This window comes from Conger conger, chromosome 13 (assembly GCF_963514075.1).
Source record: "Conger conger chromosome 13, fConCon1.1, whole genome shotgun sequence".
Lineage (NCBI taxonomy): Eukaryota > Metazoa > Chordata > Actinopteri > Anguilliformes > Congridae > Conger > Conger conger.
Window position 1 is genome coordinate 11,693,554 of NC_083772.1, and position 24,425 is coordinate 11,717,978.

At 48.2% G+C, this 24,425-nt stretch overlaps 1 protein-coding gene across 1 annotated transcript; it reads right to left on the reverse strand.

Moving 5' to 3' along the window:
* Positions 1-347: 347 nt before the first annotated feature.
* Positions 348-24,358, reverse strand: LOC133108219 (integrin-linked protein kinase). Its single transcript, XM_061217687.1, has 13 exons — positions 23,839-24,358; positions 20,654-20,978; positions 10,297-10,462; positions 8,272-8,367; positions 7,882-7,978; positions 7,668-7,751; positions 6,677-6,762; positions 5,700-5,809; positions 5,184-5,311; positions 4,491-4,612; positions 3,417-3,516; positions 2,984-3,114; positions 348-2,007 (listed from the first exon to the last, which is right to left on the reverse strand). Exons 2-13 carry the CDS (start codon positions 20,740-20,742, stop codon positions 1,858-1,860), a joined length of 1,359 nt encoding a protein of 452 aa, XP_061073671.1. The 5' UTR covers positions 20,743-20,978; positions 23,839-24,358; the 3' UTR covers positions 348-1,857.
* Positions 24,359-24,425: the final 67 nt, after the last annotated feature.

Sequence of the window (24,425 nt, forward strand, 5' to 3'; positions counted from 1 at the left end):
GGCAGCCTGTAGCGTAGTGGTTAAGGTAAATGACTGGGACACGCAAGGTCAGTGGCTCTAATCCCGGTGTAGCCACAATAAGATCCGCACAGCAGTTGGGCCCTTGAGCAAGGCCCTTAACCCTGCATTGCTCCAGGGGAGGATTGTCTCCTGCTTAGTCTAATCAACTGTACGTCACTCTGGATAAGAGCATCTGCCAAATGCCAATAATGTAATGTAATATTGAAAAGGTATACAGTAAGAAGCTAACTATTCAAGCAAGGAATAATAGAAATAGATCCAAGAATATAATTTTTTGTTTTCCAAGGAATTTCACAATCAGGCATGAAAGAGGTCACAGCTTCAGGTACATGTCATATGAGGAATTTAATATCTTGCACCTATATAAAAAAACCAAGACATTTTCTCCTTTTTATATATTTATATAAATTACATACATTTGTATAAGACATGCTTTGTTTTGGCTTTTCCCCCTTGATTCAGCACAAACAAGCAAGCCGGCGTAGACAGAAAGAAGCGCATGTAAAAAAACAAGAAAAAAAAAACAAGAAAAAAAAAAAAAAACAGGAATAAAAGAACCACATGGGAGGACCATTACCAGGGCATCTTCATCCTCCTGGCTCCTTTTCACTCCTGTGAAACACTACAATTATCAAAGCATATTTAAAAAAAAATAGGATGAAATGTGAAATAAAAATGTGTCAGAACATGAAGAACATCTTGGTGAAGGATAGTAGACGGTAGATGACTTCCAAGGTGATGCAGGACGCAGTGCAGTACGCAATGTTCAGGGCGCTTCCCAGGCCCCCTCTTAAGCACAGTTTGACAGTATGGACTTTGGGAACCTTGCAGTAGACCGGGACGGGTTTGGGAGGGCAGGTGAGGCACTGAGGGTGGCGCTACCATGCAGTTCGGCTCTGCTCCCATCCTGAAGAAGGCCAGGTTGGGAACTGCTGTTGGTTCCGGAAAGTTCCATGACAGAGACGCATACAGTACATAGAACTACGGTGTTCAACAAGGGGGGACGGGGGGGCGTAGACACCTGACCCTGTTAGCCGTCATCCTTGGACATACATACTGCCATTTTTAATAAAAACAGACTTTGAAAATACACTACACAAAGAAATAAGCAGGCTGCTGAAAGAAATTCAGTAGAAGAGGATCCTCTTTTACAGTGTCTGACCGTTGTGTCGGGAGCCACAAAACGTTATTTACACCTCAAGGAGACGAGAGCGTTGGAAAATACACACGCTCCCCTAACTTCTTCCACGCAGACAGAAACGTCAGTCAGTCAGACAACAGGGCAGAGTGTGGAGCCTACACAATTGAAGGACCTTAACAGGCCTTGTTCTACGGCCGTGAAATCTAGTGGTAAAATCAGTTACAGCAGGAGCCACTCACTCAGTGCGCCAGAGCCACTCACTCGGTGAGCCAGTGAGCCAGTCAGTCAGTCAGTCAGTCAGTCAGTCAGTAACACACACTTCAATTTTTTGGGGCTTCTTCCACTAGTCAGTCACAGCCAAAAACTGTAAAAATGTGTACAAACGCAAAGAGGGTCATGACAGGACTGTTATAATAATGATAATAACAATAATAATAATAATAATAATTATGAAAAAGACAACGCTCTTTTCCAGACATAAGGCAACAGTAATAATGAAATCCTCATTATTAATGCTAACAAACTGCTTCTGTTCTCAGAAGCACAGACTACAGTGGCGAGGATAGCAGCGGTAAGTAGTGAGCGCTAAAGTTTAAGGCAATACCGGTAAGCACCGCGTCTGTGGGGGGTACGAGGGCCAGTATACATGAAGGGGGGCGAGGGGGGTGGGCCAGGGCTTGGGTGGGGGGGGCAGTTCACTTGTCCTGCATCTTCTCCAGGATGGGCACGATCATGTCGAATTTGGGCCTCTTGGCCGGGTCCTCGTTCATGCAGATCTTCATCAGCTTGCAGATGTGGGGCGAGATTCCCGGGGGGATCGTGGGGCGGAGTCCTTCCAAAGCCACCTGAGAGGAAGAGGAGGATTGAGGAAGAGGAAGAGGAAGAAGAGAGGGAGGATGAGAAAAAAAAAAGAGGTTCCATCCAGGAGGGAGGAAGACGGAGAAAGGGACGATAGAGTCATGGGGAAAGAGGTCTTGCTGTATCAGAACGGGCCAGGGTACTTTAGTGGAGGACACATGAAACACTGTAGCGGTCACTTCAAGCAATGCATTTCTGTCAGAGGACTACACTTGATATGCAGCTGGTGTAAGAAGAATACAGGAGACCGATTAATCCTGGGGAGACTGCTGCTGCTACTGCTAATGCTGTTACTGTTACTGCTGTTGCTAAGACTGCTAATGCTGCTGCTGTTTCTAATACTGCTACTGCTAATGCTGTTGCTGTTACTGCTGCTGCTGTTGCTAAGACTGCTAATGCTGCTGCTGTTGCCGTTACTGTAACTGTTACTAAGACTGCTAATGCTGTTACTGTTACTGCTGCTGCTGTTGCTAATACTACAGCGGCGACCTGTAGCGTAGTGGTTAAGGTACATGACTGGGATCCGCAAGGTTGGTGGTTCGATCCCCAGTCTAGCTACAATAAGATCCGCGCAGCCATTGGGCCCTTGAGCAAGGCCCTTAACCCCGCATTGCTCCAGGGGAGAATTGTCTCCTGCTTAGTCTAATCAACTGTACACCTGTCACTCTGGATAAGAGCGTCTGCCAAATGCCATTAATGTAATGTAATGTAATGCTAATGCTACTGCTAATGCTGTTACTCTTACTGCTGCTGCTGCTGTTGCTAAGATGGCTGCTGCTGCTGCTGCTGCTGCTGCTGCTGCTGCTACTGCTGCTGTTACTGTTACTCGCTTCACTCACTGGGCGGTGCTACGCTAACCTTTACAGGGCTGATGCTGGCAGGTTCTGGGCTGGTTACTAAGGGCAGTGTCTAGGCGGAAAGAAGCAGGAACAGAAGATGGCGCAGGGGGATTTGTGCCCTCACCTTCATGCCAATCTCCATGTTGGACAGGTCAGCGAAGGGCACCTCGCGGGTCACCAGTTCCCACAGAAGAACAGAGAAGCTCCACATGTCCGCCGACCGCCGGTTAATCTCCTCTGGCTTCTTCTGCAGAGCTGTGTGTGTGTGTGTGTGTGTGTGTGTGTGTACATGAGTGTGTGTGTGTGTGTGTGTGTGTGTGTATGTACATGAGCGTGTGTGTGTGTGTGTGTGTGTGTGTGTGTGCGTGTGTGCGTGTGAGCCAGTGAGTGTGAATAAGTGAAGAAACATGGAATCAAACATAAATTAATGCTATCGGCTGAATATATTCCCCATAAACAATAACAGATAAGATGCTGGCTACGCTCCATAATTTCACAGCCCACTGCACAGCTGCAGACGAGGTGCATTCAGTGCGGATGGGGGGAGTGAGACTTGCCTTCAGGGGCCACCCAGGCTGGGGAGTACATCCTGCCAGGGCACTGGAAGGAGAACTTGACATCCGCCATGCTTATCCTGGCCGTCATGTCCTCGTCAATCTGCCAACCAATCACAGCAAGGCTCTTAATCGGAGGGGGAGCGGTTCAGAAAGCAAGGCAAACTGAACCCACAAGACCGCAGCTCCCCGGGGGAATCCAGCGGTGTGAGACAGGAGTTAAACACTGATGGGGGAGACGCCTTGGTGGTAAATACTGAGAGCTACGCGTGCATAATGCATTCATTTCACACACCACAGACCGTTAGCACTCCAGGCTGCAGAACTCTTAGCAGTCCAGTAAGACACTTGTCTGCCTGGGACACGGACGCTCTTGCGGTGAGAAATGCTGCTGTTTGTGAGACTAAAAAGGTCTGCGGCAATCTTCACTGAATAAACAAAACACCAAGAAAATGAGTAAACAATCTCATTTTAGGTCAGTTACACCTTCTGAACTGCATCTGCTGTTGCAAAGCGACCTTTTCCCTGGTGGTTTATCTATATGCTCTGTGTGGTTTTAATTTTTTTTCCATTAATTCCTACACTGGCAGTAGCCAACACACATTCATGAGCAAGATCAGATGATCACAGTTCTGTTTCAGAGGAGGAGTGTGAGAATCACAGCTAAACCTGCAGCTTGCAATTACCCAGAATTGTTTTATGCTTTTCACCACTGTGTTTTCAAACAACTGAATGATACATTTTAAACTACTTAAAAGTTCATTTTAAATTACTGAACAATTCACTTGGACACAAAAATATAAACACTTTCAGACAAAATACAAAAAAATACAAAAGATTATGTTCAGAGAAGGGAACCCATTGACTGTAACATCCACACTATCCAAACCGGAGTACTCACTGACATACCACTGGAGGAAATAATACATGCCCTTATATTACTCATATTTATCACAATGTGAAAATCCGGGCTGATAATCATTTTGTAGTAAATGAGTGAAATGTGTGTGAGACTGCTGTAGCCCTCCAACGGTGATAAAGGTGGCACACTCTGGTTTGAGTGTAGGCGACTCTCACCATCACGCTCCTGCTGTTGAGATACAGGCGGGCGATCATGGGCTCCAGCGTGTGCAGGAAGGCCATCCCGCAGGCGATGTCCAGGGCGAACTTCACCGCCTGTGTCTGGTCCACCACGAAATCTGACAACGAGAAGCAGAGTTCTGCTTCAGCCATGGGGTCAGCAACGCGAGCTTCAGCTTCAACCCAACGAGAAGCAGAGCTCTGCTTCAGCCGCGGTCAGAAACCCAACCTTCAGCTTCAACCCAACGAGAAGCAGAGTTCTGCTTCAGCCGCGGTCAGAAACCCAAACTTCAGGTTCAACCCAACGAGAAGCAGAGCTCTGCTTCAGCCGCGGTCAGAAACCCGAACTTCAGCTTCAACCCAACGAGAAGCAGAGCTCTACTTCAGCTGCGGTCGGCAACGTGAGCTTCAGCTTCAATCGAGCAGCTTCCAACACAGACTCAAGAACAGACACAGGCTCAAACATCAGCAATGCAGACACTCATTATGCAAGCTTAATTAACCACTGCAAAATATGTGCAGCTGAAAAACACACCACGACCAGATGTACTGTTAGACAGCCAACTGTACTGCCAAATCTCTCAGCATATACAAGTGAGTAAGAAACGTTGTGAATTCAAGTGGCTTCAAGCAGTGCGCTTCATCATCATGTCCATCATCATCATCCTGGTGGTTGCCATGGGTACTCACTGGTGCCCTCGTGCAGCACATTGTAGAGGGAGCCATAGGGCATCCAGTGTGTGATGATGATGGGGTCACAGGCGGGGGGTGACTGACAAGCCCCCAGCATGGGCAGCACGTTCGGGTGGGAGAATATCCTAGAGGGCGTGGCACAGACACAGGTACAGGATCAAACAACATTACAGACACTGTAGGTGCAGGACAGAATGATGGACACACAACAGAAAAGCTCACTTAACCCCACCGCAAGCGCACAAGCATGGAGATTAGAATGTTCTTCACTGAACATTCTACTGCTGATGTAACGACCACTACAGGCAACTGAAAGCAATGAAGTTCTACAACACTGACTGAAAACATTCCTAAAAAACTAAGGGTTAAGATGGTGTGTCCATTGATACAGATGCGGAATGTGGAATGGGGTGGTGGGCCCAGGGAAGGGGGCAGACAGACAGACAGACAGACAGAACATAATTGAACACCCTGTGTGGTGTACCACTAAAAGGCTGGCATGGTTCTGGCTACCTGAGTTTGGGATACTCCTCGTTGAAGTCTCGGCTCTTCCTGGTGGTCCAGTCTCGAACCTTCAGCACCTTCACCACAATCTCAGTCCCCTGCCAACGTCCCTGCCACAGCTGACAAAGAGGGAGAGCCAATCACAGCGATTAAAACAAGTCACATGCACAATGCCGTACTAAGCAACCCTGGTCTTGGAGAGCCGAAGGGTGTGCTGGTTTTCATTTTCACCTTAACATCAGCCACCGATTCAGACTCAAGAAACAAGGTGTGATGACGTCAACTGTAAACTGCTTTCATCGATCAAGTAAGTGCTGAGTAACAACGAAAGCCAGCACACCCTCTCCGGCTCTCCATGACCAGGGCTGCCGACCTCTGTACTAACTCAACCTGACACAAGCTTTAACCGGGAATTCCAAGTATGTAATAAAGAGCTGTCAAAGACAATAATTTCCAAAGTACTAGCATCTCAATACACTCAGTAACCACTTTATTAGGTAGACCTGTATACCAGCTTGCTAATGCAAATATTTAATCAGCCAATCATGTGGAAGCAACCAATTGTATAAAAGCATGAATGCGTGGTCAAGAGTTTCAGCTGTTTGTCAGACCAAATGTAAATGGAGGTGATCATGGAATGATTGTTGGTGCCAGACAGGGTGTTTTGAGTATCTGAGAAACTGCTGATGTTCATGCACAACGGTCTCTAGAGTGGGCAGAGAATGGTACGAAAAACAAACCTGACAGGAAGGTGACGCAAACAACCACACATTACAACAGTGGTATGCAGAAGACCAATAAGTCTAAAGTCTAATAAATACCTAATAAAGTGCTCACGGAATGTACGTCCAGTATTCACACACTCACACACTCACACACTCACACACTCACACACTCACACACTCACACACTCACACACTCACACTCTCACACTCTCACACTCTCACACTCTCACACTCTCACACTCTCACACTCTCACAACTGACCTCTCCAGAGTGATTCACATTGATCTTGGCCAGGAGGGACAGCTGTTTGAAGTCAATGCCCGCGTGTTTGTTCAGAGTGCCGTTACCTACAAATGCATGAACACACACACAAAGTGAGAACTCAAAGGGCTTATTATTCCTGTGCAGTAGAGCTCAGTAAGAACAGCAGAGGAGGCCCTTAAAACATGAATCTGACAAGGATGTCTCGACGGAAAAGGGCTTTATGAGCTCAATACAGTGCCTGACTCATACAGACATACTCATATCTCTCCCTGCACTACACCAGTCCTACCACTCATCATAGAGCCTCTCCCCTCTACAGAACTACACCTGCAACATCTGTAGCTATATAGAGTCACCCATCTCTAGACCCACACCTGTAGCTGTATAGATCCACTCATCTCTACAGAACTACACCTGCAACATCTGTAGCTGTATAGAGCCACGCATCTCTACAGAACTACATCTACAACATCTGTAGCTGTATAGAGACACTCATCTCTACAGAACTACATCTACAACATCTGTAGCCGTATAGAGACACTCATCTCTACAGAACTACATCTACAACATCTGTAGTCGTATAGAGACACTCATCTCTACAGAACTACATCTACAACATCTGTAGCTGTATAGAGCCACGCATCTCTACAGAACTACATCTACAACATCTGTAGCCGTATAGAGACACTCATCTCTACAGAACTACATCTACAACATCTGTAGTCGTATAGACACTCATCTCTACAGAACTACATCTACAACATCTGTAGCTTTATAGAGCCACGCATCTCTACACAACTATACCTACAACATCTGTATCTGTATAAAACCACTCATCTCTACAGAACTACACCTACATTATCTCTCATTCAGCATTTACAGGCATGTAATTACACATATTTCAGTTTCAGACAGAAAGTGGGCTTCAAACCGGCTTGTTCTTCACATCAAAGCTGTGCATATGTGAGGAGGAGGCTTTGTGACTCACGGGGCCGGGTTCGAGTTGTGCCTTTCCAGAAGGTGTCTTTGTAGGGGATCTTGGTCAGGCTCTGTCCCAGCTTTTCGGCGCGCTCTGGAGGGGAGGGAGAGGGGGCGTGAGTGGAGACGGCGAGGGGAACAGAGAGGGTGAGCAGGGAGTCACAGTGACGGCTGAGGCTGAACCCCGCAGCAGCGGTGAAAACGTGTGACTGAGCCGGCCGTACCTTTGAGCAGGTCCCTCAGGTGGGGTTTGGCCTTGTCCAGCGGAGTCTCTCCGTACTTGTTGCAGATGCTCACCTGGGCGCCGTTAGTTACCAGGTCCTGAGGAGCAGAGAAACGTACACAACACATATTTTAACAACACGTTCAAACTTTATAATGGCAAAGAAAATGCTGGTTACCTTGCTAGGAATTCGGGGCCCCCTGAAAGAATATCACCCTGGGCCCCAATTTTAATCCTACTGGAATGTGTGGGCCCCCACAAAGCTGTGGGGCCCTAGAACCTTCACCACTTTTCACCCCACTAGGCAGCTCCTGCCAGCCCGTTCTATAGAGGCGCATGGAGGGAGTGCCAGTTGCAGTGACGCAGAGCGTCCACCAGGGGGTAGACTGACCTCAGCCACCAGGTCCTGACCCCAGAAGCAGGCGTAGTGTAGTGGTGTGTTGCCATGCTCGTTGGCCGTGTTGGTGTCTGCCTTGCACTGGATCAGCTGGGAAAGAGAAAACAGAGCTGGTTTATATTTAAAACACGGCAGGGTTGATATGCTATCAGCGACGTGCCAGAAATCTCACCTTACCCTAAACATGGTGTCAGTGTCACACTGCAGTCTGATTACACATTCACACATAATAATGAAGCTCAAAGCACTTCTGGTGAGATGGGCAGAAACAGTGTGAAAATAAGAATGTTCTCATGTGACCATGTTTTAATGCACGACAACAACTGCACACATACACTGCACAGACAGCAGGACTCTTCAGTGGAGGCTAAAACATCCAAGCCTCACTCTGTTTAGAGTAATCCAACCAGCAGAGACACACAGTCACCAGTTATACCACCGGGGCCAGAAATACAGTGAGTGAGTTAATTTGGCTGATAAGCAACTCCTCAAGTGTCAAAGGTTTTACAGTGCTTTTGTGCAGCAAGGAATGACCGACTAGAGCTTCGCTTCAGTAGATACAGAAGCCCATTTTCCCTACAACTGAGTGTCTTATCAGCTTCAGGTGTGTCATGCCCGAGTTGTGCAATGTGTCTGAGCAGTGTTGTGTCTGATGCGTGTCTGAGCAGTGTTGTCAGAGGCGTGTCATACGCCGTGTCTGATGCGTCTCTGAGCGGTGTTGTGTCTGATGTGTGTCTGAGTGGCGTTGTGTGTCTGAGGCGTGTCATACGCTGTGTCTGATGTGTGTCTGAGGCGTGTGTCTGAGGCGTGTCTGAGGAGTGTCTGAGGAGTGTCTGAGGAGTGTGTCTGAGGCGTGTCTTGAGGTGTGTGTCTGAGGCGTGTCTTGAGGTGTGTGTCTGAGGCGTGTGTCTGAGGCGTGTCTTGAGGCGTGTGTCTGAGGCGTGTCTTGAGGTGTGTGTCTGAGGCGTGTCTTGAGGTGTGTGTCTGAGGCGTGTCTTGAGGTGTGTGTCTGAGGCGTGTGTCTGAGGCGTGTCTTGAGGTGTGTGTCTGAGGCGTGTGTCTGAGGCGTGTCTTGAGGTGTGTGTCTGAGGCGTGTCTGAGGCGTGTCTGAGGCGTGTCTGAGCGGTGTTGTGTCTGATGTGTGTCTGAGTGGCGTTGTGTGTCTGAGGCGTGTCTGAGCGGTGCTGTGTGTCTGATGCGTGTCATACGCTGTGTCTGATGTGTCTGAGGCGTGTGTCTGAGGCGTGTCTGAGGAGTGTGTCTGAGGAGTGTGTCTGAGGAGTGTGTCTGAGGCGTGTGTCTGAGGCGTGTCTTGAGGTGTGTGTCTGAGGCGTGTCTTGAGGTGTGTGTCTGAGGCGTGTGTCTGAGGCGTGTCTTGAGGTGTGTGTCTGAGGCGTGTCTTGAGGTGTGTGTCTGAGGCGTGTGTCTGAGGCGTGTCTTGAGGTGTGTGTCTGAGGCGTGTGTCTGAGGCGTGTCTGAGGCGTGTGTCTGAGGCGTGTCTGAGGCGTGTCTGAGGCGTGTCTGAGGCGTGTGTCTGAGGCGTGTCTGAGGCGTGTGTCTGAGGCGCGTGTCTGAGGCGCGTGTCTGAGGCGCGTGTCTGAGGCGCGTGTCTGAGGCGCGTGTCTGAGGCGCGTGTCTGAGGCGCGTGTCTGAGGCGTGTCTGAGCGGTGTTGTGTGTCTGAGGCGTGTGTCTGAGGCATGTCTGAGGCGTGTGTCTGAGGCGTGTCTGAGGCGTGTGTCTGAGCGGTGTTGTGTGTCTGAGGCGTGTGTCTGAGGCATGTCTGAGGCGTGTGTCTGAGGCGTGTCTGAGGCGCGTGTCTGAGGCGTGTCTGAGCGGTGTTGTGTGTCTGAGGCGTGTGTCTGAGGCATGTCTGAGGCGTGTGTCTGAGGCGTGTCTGAGGCGTGTGTCTGAGGCATGTCTGAGCGGTGTTGTGTGTCTGAGGCGTGTGTCTGAGGCGTGTCTGAGCGGTGTTGTGTGTCTGAGGCGTGTCTGAGGCGTGTCTGAGGCGTGTGGACCACCTTGCCCACGATGTCGCGGTGGCCGTGGCTGGAGGCCAGGTGCAGGGGCGTGTCGTCTCCACGGTTCATGACGTTGATGCGGGCTCCTCTCATGATCAGCATGTCCACCACGCTGGAGCGGCCCTCCCGACAGGCCCAGTGCAGAGGGCTGAACCCGTGGTCATCCCTGGGGAGGACAGGACAGAGGGGCTCAGGACCCTACTGCACAAAACATCCAGCTTCAACAGTCCCTCAAAGCAATATCCTTCAGTACAACTAACCCCCCTACACGATTGAGCACTTTAAACCATAAGACTGCTCATTACTGATGCTTGTATCTTATGGTTTTGTTGTACATTATTAGAACAGCCTGAAAACGACTTGGATTGACCTTGTGTAATAGGATTGTTTCCATTTTAACTATGTAGCCTGTGTAGCCTTCATATGGCCCAGACACTTATTCAAACAGATAGTGTTTTCAGGAAGAGACCTGGTTAAATAAATGTGAAACCAGTGTGTGTGTGTGTGTGTGTGTGTGTGTGTGTGTGTGAGACGGAGTATAAATACACACCCACCGTTACTAAGTTAGCCCCCCTTACACTGAACAAAACTCAGAATTAACCCACTTCCTTCCCCTCTCCTGGGCAGCCCTCTCTGTTCATCTCCTTCAATACATTGAACAGTGAAGATGAGCCATGCAGTCATCTTCCACAAACACGCCTGTACACAAGTGCATACTCTCTGCTCTGCGCTGTCAAAGAGGCACAGCACACATCATTCCACCATTACACTGTTTACAGGTGTGGTTTGGCATGACTCCACTTCCATACATATCCAGGGAAGGAAGCGGAGGTGATCTAAACTCAGTGTGTGAGCTCACTAGCCAGAGGCACGACTGACAGGAAGGGAACTGGCCTGAAGTGGCTTAGCTTCCTGACTAGCTTCTTCTGGCTCGGACACCGTGACAGGGCTCCAGAAATGTCAGCGAGCAGCAAGCTGAAGCAACAGCTGGAATAACTGATGCCTTTAAGTGCAGCAGGCCAAGAGCTCTCTCAGGCCTCTATTGATCACTCGGGACAGGTCTGCACTTTCTGTTCAAACCCCTCCGCACAGGCTGCATCAGACTAGAACCAGACTGAATACGGCAACATTCATTCAGAGACTGCGCATTTTATGGAGAGTCAGTATTCATAATTACGCTTTATTTCCCAGTTCATCGTGACGGTGTTCTTTTACATATGGAGGGCATCCACAGGGTTTATTTATTGGGCTGAGGCCTGAGACAGTGGCAGCAGCAGCGCTGGGCTGAAAAAACCTCCAGCAGGCCCATCATTCTCCATCAGAGGAGCAGGCCAGCACATTACAGCTGTGAGTTTGTGCAGTCAGGTCCTCTGTGGCGTATATTTCTGCTGCTCTGAGCTCATCCATTCTGCAGGATAAGCCCAACAGGAAAGAAAGCCAGGCCGGGGCTAATGCTACTGATTTACTTTTCACAGTCATAGACAATTCCCTGCAGCCTTCGCTGATGGCTTTAATGTTTATGAGCGTGGATACACACACTGAGTATATATATATATATATATAGAGGAGTATGCAGGGGCAAGAGGGATTATTTCCAGTAAAACAGAGGAAATGCTGTCGGGCTGAGCTCGGAGATGACCGAGAGAGCTCCCAACGTCCCAAAACAAAACAGTGCAAAAAAATGCAGCCATTCATCTCTGACAGCCAGGACTCACCTTACGTGTCCCACTCAGAAACTGCGTAAGGACGGGCTACCGCAAGGCTAACCGACGCTTACCTCTGTCAGGTGACCAACGGTTGGGGATGCAAAAGTAACCCGCAAGAGTGACGTCCATGAGAAACAATGGTCACATGACTGCAGGAAAGACTCCTCCCACCGCGCTAGAATGTACAGCGTTTTCACTGACCCAGCAGAAATGGGCCCTCGGTGGAGGAACACAGGCTATGCTGGACAGTATTGGGGTAGATTCAATTGGAGAACACAGGCCACACTGGACTGTATTGGTGGAGACTTGGTAGGGAAACACAGGCTACACTGGATGGTATTGGTGGAGAAATTAATAGACAAGACCATACTGCCGCTAACTGACAAACTAGTGGTGAAGACAGCTGTTCAGGACCAAGCAAGAGCCTGACAGCTGCATCCTCACAAGACCGTTAAACGAAGACAGTATGTCAAACCATCAAAACAGGAAGGAGTCCATCACCGTGACTGCAATGACATCACCGGAGCAGTCAGCAAGGCTTAAGGCTTAACCGCGGCTCGACGTGTCCACTTTACCCCACAGATAGAGCGGTCGGGGGAGACGGAGTAAAGCCCAAAATAACCAGGTCCCTGCAGGACCACAGCCATGTCCTCATCAGACCCTACTGACCGCCGGGTTCCCTGGCCTGAATGAACAGGGGGGGCGCTGCAGAGGAAAGCGGCCGGAGAGAAAGGCAGGCCGCTTTGGGCTCTCCAAATCTCCTCCAAGGCCCTTCACACTTAGCTGTGCCGCTCCCCAGCTGCTAATGTCATCCACCTCACCCTTCATTCATCTCACTCCCCCACTCCCCCCACCCCCACCCCCCTCTCGGTTACAGCCCGTCTCGTTCTCTCTCAGCGGGAGAGGAGCCGCCGGAATGGCCGCGGGCAGCTGCTATTCTCTGGAGCTCGTGACAAAAGGCCGGCGCGTCACAAGCGGCCCCAGTGCGATTCGGCTTCAGGCTCTGCTCACTGCGGCTCAGCCGCGGAGCGCAGCTCCGGGAGTTATGACAGAAATGCACAGGGGGGGGAAAGAAAAAAGAAAACAGGAGAAAAAAAAAAACAAAAAAAAAGCAGACATATTTCATGTTGCAGAGCACGGAGCGGGTATGTGAGGGAGCATTGTGATGAGGAGGAGGCCCCTCCCCTCGCCTCCCCCCCCCCCCTGTCGGAGGCGCACAGAGACGGGTGTGTTCTCCCGAGGGGCCGCTCCGCCCCCGCGGGGCCGTATATCACGCTGTCCTCTGCCGGGGTGAGGCGGCCGGTGACTCCTGCGGCGGTGTCCTCTCCCGCTGCGTCGCTACGCCCGTTAGCGCTGCCGCGGGGACGCTGCGGACCCAGCCTCGACACATTCCTCTCGTGCCAAACGCCAGCTCCCTCCGGACCTCCTCAGCGTCTCAGGGACGGTTCAGCCGGGGCAGGACCGGGGTGGTCTGCACTGCGGAGCACCCAGGGGTGAGATGGCCTGGCCCCCCTGCACCCGTGCCAGTTATTTCAGGCCAGGCCACCTGCTGGAGGGCCTCAAAGAAGCAGACGGAAGGGCCGAGACCAGACGACTGTTTTCTGTCAGCACCTTGTATATTACTGCCTCATAGTCCTCGCAAAGCACTAAAACACAGCACAGGCTACAACACGATGATTTCAAATATGTGCTCACATTGTACTAAGATACCACCGCATACTGATAACAGAGACTCAAAGACACTGGCCTAGATTCAATCTAGACTTGTCCTTCAAGAGGCCACTCTCAGTTAGACAGACACAATGGTTAATCTTGGTTGGCTCATCAACATCAAATAATCACATACAGAATGGCATTGTGTCTGTATGTGACAGGTTGTGCTGTAGATAACAGGACCTCTGATGAGTCATTCAGCACCCCAGATCACAGGACACTGCAAACACTGCCACACATACGGAGTCAGAGACCATGTGTGCTCCAGATCGGTGACTGATGTTAGCTAGTCACATGACCCCCACAGCCAGCAGCGGTTCTGAAAGGTGTAAGCTGGTCATGTGATGCAGGTAAAGCGCCTCTGACATCACTAGGACCAGACCTGCGTGCTAACCCTCCTGTCCTCCCCCGTAACTCTCACTGGGACACTCGGACAGGGGCCCAACCTCAGTGGGACAGTGAGGACCAGAGAGAGGCTGGAATGCACTGGAGCCGTAGCGCTGACAGACTGAGGCTCATCTGTTCACAGCCTTGTCCTCGCCACCTCTCGGATGGATCAACGCTCACGGAGACTACACACAGGGTCAGGAGCAGGCCAGGCCTTAGTGTTAGCCACTATGTCCAACAGTTGGCCACTGACCAACGGCAGCAGGGAGGGCCACAGTGACAGTTACATCGCAACTTTGCAGAATGAGATAACTTAACTGGAACTGAAACCAGGACTTACCCAGAGTGCCCCACCACAATTACTCCACCCAGCCACCCAATGACAAACTGACTCACCTCACTCAACTTACAGTAACCAGACTTAAACCTCTCCCAGAGCCCCACGCCCTGACCAAACCACCATGCTGTAAGAAGTCGTTGGGAAACCGGATAAGAAGCAGTCATTTGAAACGTTTGTGGTTCAGTCTGACTCCTAAATCCTAAGTGTCATTTGTGCACTTAGTCACTGTCAGTATCGGAAATAAACTATCGGAAAACTTTGTTTTCATCACGTTCGAGAGATGTTCCTTTTTCCTGACAACGCTCAACCTGTCACCTCACTGAACCACGCTCAACCTGCCACCTCATTTACCATTTACGAAACCACACTCAATAAACCACACTCAACCAGCCACATCAATAAACCACACTCAACCAGTGGCATCACTAAACCACGCTCAACCAGCCACATCACTAAACCACACTCAACCAGCCACATCAATAAACCACACTCAACCAGCCACATCACTAAACCACACTCAACCAGCCACATCAATAAACCACACTCAACCAGTCACATCAATAAACCACACTCAACCAGCCACATCATTAAACCACACTCAACCAGCCACATCATTAAACCACACTCAACCAGTGACATCACTAAACCACGCTCAACCAGTCACATCAATAAACCACACTCAACCAGCCACATCACCTCCCGCCTCTCAATCTTATGGGACTCTTGATGCTCCTATGAGATAAGTCAGTAATTCATCTTAGGCCAACAGTCCATTACTGCTTCTGATGAAGACTCTTCCCATCTGAGGTGGAGACTACACAGCAAGTGGATTTCAGACAAGAATCCCACTGACAGACTTATTCCTTCCGTAAGTTTCAATGACCTCTGAAGGAGAAATAAAATCTGCAATAATTATTTATATGGTTGCACAATTAAACTGATATAATGGTAACCTACTCTAAAGAAAATAAAAATAGGAGATAAAATATTTTACTTTTTGTCAGAGACAATCTTTCACACTCCACAATTTTTATGGCCATAATATTACAACTGGTTCAGGGTGTGTTATTGCCGTAAGGCCACTGACCTTGTAAGGCTTAGTAATAAATGACATCAAGCTACTAGCTAATAACAAAAGAAAAGATGGATGTTTTCCAGTTGCTGGATAAAAAAAAAAAAAAAACCTGACAAATTTATTTGAAAAGATACGGGCAACATTCCATCATTTTTCAAGCACAGCGAGATGTTTGGCCACCATCCATGACTTTTCTGCGACTTTCCAGGATGAAAGTACTTTTCAAGGATTTTCAATGAACGTGGGAACCCTGCAGGACTGTGACTACAGCACCCGCCCCTCTCAGATCCCCCTTTACCCCCCCAGTCAGAGGGGGGGCTGCTGGGGGCAGGCTCAGAGTCTCCTCCCAGCTCCCAGGAGGTTAAATATAAACAGAGCAGGGCCTGCCCACAGCTCACCCTCCTCTCCAAACAAGGAGCGCCATGGTCACTCCCTCCTCCCTCATTCTTTCAGTGTGTGTGTGTGTGTGCGTGTGTGTGTGTGTGTGTGTGAGAGAGTGTGTGAGTGTGTGTGTGTGTGTGTGCGCGAGTGTGTGTGTGTGTGTGTGTGTGTGTGACAGCCCCCCCCCCACGCTTTATTTATATTTCAGCTCTGGAATCTTTCACGAGTCTCCGTTTCCTTCCATTTCCTCCTCACTGGCCCAACACGGACTGTGGCCATCCTTTCCCTTTGTACACAGTCCCCCAAACTCAAACTACTGACCAACCCACAGGCTAATGTACAAAAGAACATATGCTCTCACACAGACACAAGCGCACACACACACACACACACACACACACACACAGGTTACAGTTTGGACCAGAGGGAAAGGACACAGGTCACAATTCACTATCTGAGCTTTTCAGGCCAGTGTACAACACAACGTCAACAGGATATCCCAAAATATACAAACACAAGATATCAAACTTTGCCAATAAAGCTTTAAAATAATTTTTTTTTTCCATTTCAGAAGGGAGAGTCACATGACCTGTCGGTTCACAAGCTCAAACTGAAGGAATGCCATCAGGACTGAGGTAAGAGTGGTGTATAAAATGTAAAAAATAAAAAATAAAAGAAATCTATGTTCCTATGTTGCCCTCATCAGTTGAGCCTTGCTATCAAAAGGCTGATCGCTAAGAGGAAGCTGCAATCGAGAGACAGGGTGGCAAAGGGAAATGCAAGACTGCATCAGGAGAAAATAACCCTACTCTGGATCTGCCCAAAACACTGACTAATACATGAACTCTCTCCACTGTACATACACATCACTGAATTAGAGTTACAACACACGCTCTCTCCCACACACACTGACTCATTCTCACACCCTCATACAGGCATACATAAACTGACAAATCTACACACGCTCACAAACAAAAACATAAAACTGACCACATACAATACACAAACACTCATACAAGCATACACAAACTCACACACCTACACGCACGCTCGCGAACAAAAAAACCAAGCATACCACACTCCTTTTCCAGAACACCCCCCTCTCTCTCCCTCCTTCCCTCTCTCTCTCTTGTGAGACGTAGAATCGTTTCCCAGAGCTCTGAATGTTATTCCATGTAAGGAGATGTGAGTCTGAGACTGTATTTGCCAGTCATATCCATATAGGCCTCTACAGAAACACTGAGAGCAACAAAATATTTAACACTCACACTGACACACACTTTCACACACAGCCTTTCACACCCTTTCACAGCCATGCTCAATGGGGTCCCTGGGAGACCAGGGGTGGGTGGAATCACACATGACCCACAACAAATCAAAGGGGCGGAGCTGCATGAATGAATGCATTTCACCAATTGACAAGTCACTCAATTACACCGGGAGGTAATCAGCTAATGGACTGCACAGCTGACCTTGTGGGTGTGCGCACGCACACAAACACACACACATATATAACTCCCCCACCCCACCTTGTGCGTATGCTCTTTAGTTAAGGCTCACACTAACAGGCATAAATAAGTGTGAAAGTCAAACAGAACAGAAGCAAACTGCACCCCACGCACAGTGAGGTATTCCATACCACCACAGCGAGCTACGCTAAAACTCCACGCTAATAAATCAAAAGGAAACGCTAATTACATCATTTACAACAGAACACGCTAAATACTTGGGCTGCCAGGAGAGTTGAGGAATTATTTACGTCCTAATTCACATCCTGCCCGATAAGGAAAGCCTAAACTCTGGGTAGCAGTTAGGAAAATAAGAGCACTTCCTCCAGAGGGCCGGGTACATACATCTCTGATGAAAGGCCCGGCTACGAGCGCTGAACATGACGGAGTCAAACGAGGTTAAGGGGGGAGAGAGGCCACGTATGGCCACACATACTCGCTCGCTCGCTCACACACACACATACACATGTGTACAAAGACAAACACACAAATACAACAACACGCACACACACACACACACACACACACACACACACACACACACATACATACATACATACACACACACGAACAAGCGCGCACACACACATGTACAAAGACAAACACACAAATACAACAACACGCACAAACACACATACACACACACACACACACACACACACACACATACACACGAGCAGACACACGTGAACAAGCGCACACACACGTACAAAGACAAACACACACAAACGCACATGCACACAGAAATACAACAACACGCACAAACAAACAAATATACACACATGCATACGAGCAGACACACATGAACAAGCGCACACACACGGGTGGGATCGCACAGACACACAGACACACACACACACCTGAGAGATTGTAATTGCGCACATTGAAACACCACAAGCAGGGTCTAAAAGCTAACGTCTGCTTGGTTTCCCTCTGCAGGTTGCAAAAGGAAAATAAAAGACTTTGTGAAGTGGGGAGCTGAGGCGTGCGCCAGTTGTGGTACACACAATATGGAAACGATTTGTCCCCACTTCACCAGCAACAGCTCCTGGCTCTTACAATATTCCACCAACCGCTGTGCCAAGCAGCAACCACCAACTAACAGCACCAACAGCCAGCGAACGGCCACCTCAGCACTGCCACCCATACACTGGGAGAAACAGGGCGTTCGGCAACAGGTAACAGTTCCAGTTATTATATTACATTAATGGCATTTGGCAGACGCTCTTATCCAGAGCGACGTACAGTTGATTAGACTAGGTAGGAGACAATCCTCCCCTGGAGCAATGCAGGGTTAAGGGCCTTGCTCAAGGGCCCAACGGCTACGCGGATCTTATTGTGGCTACACCGGGATTAGAACCACCGACCTTGCGTCATGTACCTTAACCACTACGCTACAGGCTGCCCTCAAGTCTCAGGTCACATGCTGACAAGAACTCCCGTCCTCTTATCCACGAGACAGGTCAACAGACCAGAGGGTAGCCAGTTCAAAGTTCATGCTTCAGAACGTGTGACCTCACAGAACCGGGTTCAAATCCCGTGTGCCTCAGAGTGAGGTGACCTGAAGAAAAAGGGCCCTCGTCCCAGCTGCAGACTCCGACCGGGAAAAGGAAAAGGAAAAAAAGAGGGAGGGGGGGAAAAAGAGGGGGAAAGTCTGGTTAATGTGTTCCAGGGCACGTCAGACCCTTCTGATTACACCGTCAGCTGTGTGAGATACATATTCTCACATAATGGATGGGCAAGGCGAGCGGCACGGTCTGCCTCTCTCTGGAAGATTCTGCCGCCTGGAACCAATTATCTGCACAAGACTTTCCAGGCCGAGAGCTCATGGCAGCTTATAAAAGTAAAAAATAACCTTCATACATGGAGTGTGTGTGTGTGTGTGTGTGTGTGTGTGTGTGTGTGTGTGTGTGTGTGTGTGTGTGTGTGTGCGCGTGCGCAGCGGTCCCACTGTCTCTTCTGCCTCCCCTAGAGCAAATTGAGCCTATTTTTCTCTGTACACGTAGTTGTTTCAGTACTACACATGGGGCCGTGTCTAAAGGATAATTTCGCACTGGACCACGTTCTATTGGTGCTTTTCTGAATTGCTGCTGGACAGGCTGAAGGCCCTACTGCTTGACTACAGAACGTGCCCCACTGTGCGAATACCGGCAAGTCCAAGCTGGTGAAACTTGCCCTTTCACTGGCCGTAGCACACAGAGAGGACACCTAAACATACCGCCCCCACATACATGCAGCTTAAAGCCACAGTTCACACAATGCTCTGCAAGAATGCCAATTCACAACAATGTTGAACAACTTCAACCACTGAAACTGAAGCAGTTCCTTTTACATTCCTTTTTGGATTCATTTGCTGCTGTTTTCCCCAACTTAAACAGAGATTGAGATCTGAGACTAAGTTAAGCTGAAAGATGGCTACCCAAGCTTTGACCTTGAGGGCACCGATTAGTGCAAGGCACTTAACCACGTGATTCAACTAATTACCATGCTGACTGAACCAATTTATACCTTCTCTGTGGGTCACACACACACACACACACACATTCTGTCTTGTACAGAACATGGTTTGCTGGACAGACAAGGTTGCTCAGAGGTAGCTTCAACAAGACCTGACTGCCGACATGAAGCAAGTAATAATGATTACTTTACTGCAGTTTACTTTCCCTGGCACAAGTCCATCAGCAACCTGACTCAACAGCCAGTAGTACTGTGGAGAGGACAGTTCCACACAATCACATTAGCCACAGTACAAAAACAGCCCTCTTCCTCAATACTGGGACATCAAATTTAAAGCAAATAAACTACGGCTATAGCCACGCACTGATTTAACACACTAATAAGGGCTTGCCTGCTGGTTTAAAAGGTAAACACTGATAGGCGTGGCTTTGTCTCAGTTGATTAAATAATCTCCTGTTGAAAAAAAACACTTAAAATAAAACTGCACATACTGTATAAGCTAATGTGTCAAGAAATACTAATTTGAAACATTTATAAATTGCCTTGAAGGACACCAGAAGTGCAACAGTGTGTGGATAGGCAATCCTCTAGCAATAAATAACCCTAAGACAACAGGATCTTTTGCAGTCAGTTATTAATGTGGAAGCTCACGCCAATGCAGTGTGTGTGTATGTGTGTGTGTGTGTGTGTGTGTGTGTGTGTGTGTATGCATGTGTGTGTGTGTTAAAGTGGTGATGCAAAGTAAACAAATGCCAGCTCCCTGAGATTTACTCCACCCAAATAAACTCACCCCTGGTTGAGGTCATTCTCTGTGTTGTCCAGCCACAAGCGGACGGCCACTGCATTGCCCTCCCGGCACTGGGTGAAAATGTCGTCCATTACGGCTCCCGCTTCTTCTGCTAACTGAAGCCTGTGCTCCTGGAGGGCAGTGCTGCTCTGGTGTGGGAGGACTGGGCGGATCGACACAGGTGGAGGCTGGAGTTCCTTGCGGCTCTGGAGCGCATTCGTCCACAGGAAGTGATGCGCGAGGTGAAGAGGCAGTCAGAAACAGGAAGTGATGCGTGAATGGGAAGATGCAGTCAGAAACAGGAAGGGGGAAGCTCTCTCACCACCACCTTGAGAGGACAAGACCAAGAACACAACAAAGGCGAGGTCAGAAATTCAGCATGAAAACACTCTGGTTCTTACTGCATGCGAGCAAAACACGGGCATTTCTACTGTAACAGAAAATCAATTCATAAGCAGACTGGCAAAGGACAGCTGAGGTGGCGTAAGTTGTATTTATAAATTCTACACTCAAACATAGTGACCCTGGGCCCCATTCAGTCCCAGGCTGTTTTAATGGCCAGAGGAAAGATTGGGTATCAGGGGACTAATCTCGGATCTGTTGTTGAGGCAGTCCACAACACAGCCGGAGAGCAAGCCAAATAAGCCTGGGAATAAAAGCGGTCACAACACTCCCATCTAACAGTATTTATTAAACCACAACTTGCCCTCCTCGTACATAAATAATGCACCACTGGGGCCAGATCAATTCGCTGCAAAGCTTTTAGGCACTGAGACACCTAAGGCCAAGCCAATATAAGGCTGCAACTGTGAAAGGTGAAAAGGTCCAAGCGCCCTGTAATGCTAGCCTGTCAGAGAGCCAGCAAGCTGAAAGAGCATAAGGAAATAGCCATGTTGGGCAATCTGAATGGGAAAGGAGACGGAGAGTCAGCTTCTACAGGGTGACATCACCACGGGCAGGCCGTGACTCATGCCCCACGCCTGGGCCGTGCCTTCATGCTGACTAACCCACGCCGACCGGCCTGCACGTCTGCTGCAGCCTCACCTCCGTCACTGGGACCAGGGTCTTCGCCCCGCTTACACCGACTGCCCGTTCCAGTTCAGCTAACTTTACGCTTGTCGATTACACAGGGGTTTGCTATGCCTTCTCGGTGCATTATTGCATTCCTGAGACTGACACTGATGTTCACCACTAGGCAAGTATAAAGTGTTGTGCATTATTTGATGGAGGGTGAGACATAAGCGCTGTCCAGGGGATTCATGGTACTAAAGGTTTTTGAGCTTCTCTAGAAACCAGCAGTTGTCTGACACCAAGACTTATGGTAAATGCTAAATGTTTGGCATTTATATAGCGCTTTTATTCACACAATCCAATGTACAATTGATGCTTCTCATTCACGCACACATTACATTACATTACATTCATGGCATTTGGCAGACGCTCTTATCCAGTGCGACGACATTCACAAACCGAAAGCGATTGGCTGCCATGCAAGGCACCAACCAGCGCGTCAGGAGCATTTGGGGGTTAGGTGTCTTGCTCAGGGTCACTTCGAGACACCCACGGTGGGACCGAACCGGCAACCCTCTGACTTCTCTTACCGCCTGAGCCAATTTCACCCCCACTTATAGGACACAATCTCGTCTGTCATGCAATCAAGACCTACACTGGAGTGAAGACCATTCATCTCAAACAGACCTGTCTTTAACATCAGCCCAATAACTAGCCTAACTAACTAAATAAATAAGCAAAGAAAAGTAATTTTACCTATGCAAGAGTTTGCAGGCAGTGTAGTGGGGGCAGAGGAGTTAGATGAGGAGGGGGTGGAGTGAGAAATGTCAGTGGCTCTTATCACTGAAAAGCACAGCTCAGGAAAAGCAGGTCTGCTTCCATGGACGTGACATAATTGAATTAACTTCCCAACAGTCCACAGACCACTCTTGTGTTTATCCACCCTGTGCCTCCAAATCTACCCCCGACATATCAACATTAGAGACCCTTCAACCAAGCACTGCAACACATTAACTACATGCAGCTGACAAATCGCATCAGGCTGGACTTTAAAGTGCCAGGCCAAGAGGTCTTGCAAACTGCAGTTTAAATACTATGGGTTTGGTTAAAACATTCATATCTATTGCATCATAACCACAAGGGTTGAATTTTGTTTTGATAACAAACAGAAATCGTCAATGGCCGAGGACGTAATATTTGTCCAGATTTTGGACTTGTAACAACCCATATTGTGTTTGAACAACAAAATTGACAAAGTTTACGAAAGGTGTGTACATTGAAAAATGGCCTTTATTAATATTAATATTATTTTTCTGCGTAGTTAATGGGAGATCAAAAAGCATAAGATAAATGAACTAAATACACCAATATGCGAGTCCAACTCCAAACTATTAAAAAGGAGACTGAGACTGATCATGGTGCAAATTAACATATGTTCAGATTACCCATGAAAAGTCCCTGGTCCAATAAAATAAGCGGTAAGTGGTCGCCAGTCCATAATTTCATAGAATTAAATATTGGACAGAAAGGAGTAAATTTCAGTTCACAGCCAACCATACCAAATAACAGCCACTGGCACTAAGAAATGTAACTGACTAACGTTAACTACCAACAAACAGCATAAAATGACCATGGTAATTTGGCAAATTTACTTAATCCATGTTGCTTCCTTGCTTTCTCATTTAGACACGCGCTCAAGTCAGAAAGGAAAACAGCTGAAAAAGTTGTTCCTTACAAATAAATAGCTATGTAGCCGGCTAGGAAACTTTGCACAAGTTAACAACTTCCAAGCATCCAGGCAACAAGCTTGCTCATTTAAATAACGTTAGTTAGCTAATAGTAATGTCGCAAACGACCTGCTCCAATAAAAACTTTCAGCCAACGTAGCAGGCTGTATTTTGTTAACTATTAGTGAACTTTCCACGGTTGATGGATTAGCGGATTTTATTTAGCAGATTAGTTATTTAGCATTACTAGCTATCCGAGAATACAACGGTCCGAGATCGTATTGCTGGACAGAGAAAAATACAGCATTTGCAGTTCGGTCTTTCCTGAACCGGACGCAAATAGCAAGCGGGCTAGCAAGCACATTTCATTCTTAAAATAATTTTTTGGGAAAAAAAAGAAAACAAGGCAAAAATAGATGCTGCTCATGCTGGTAAACCAGTCTCACTTACCAAACGACTCCTGATGAATTTTGTGTTCAGATTTTCCAAAAAGATTGAAGCGAAAATCGCTTACGTCCCTGCCCACACCCTCATTCGGTGAAAATCCAGTACCGTGGGGGAGGAATATTTTCTCTGTCTCGCTGTACTCACAGCGCCCCCTGTCTGGAGATCTTAGTTTAGCTCGAGGGTGTCTTTTTCGCAAAATTCAACAGGGTTTTTTTTTTTTTCATTCTCCAGAACGCAGTGTTTTTGACTTCGCAGTCACACTGAGCCTCTAGACATGTTTTGTCAGCTGTGATATTTGATACCCAAGGTAACGTCACCCCCTGAAGACAATGCAATGTGTGGCGAACTGTCCTCCGTCCAGCAAACATTACGTAGGCCTACATTTAATTACCGTTACAGACATTAGCCAATTAAAATGCAGAAACGCGTCATCGTTATTTTCGTCATTATTATTATTTTCTCCGTCTTCGTGTTACTATTAAGTAGAGCGGAACTTTAGAATACCTGGGCAGTATTGTCATGATGGGAATAAGGGCCAACATGCCTACATGGAATGCAGCACTGGCTGACAAGCGTAATAACATGTGAAA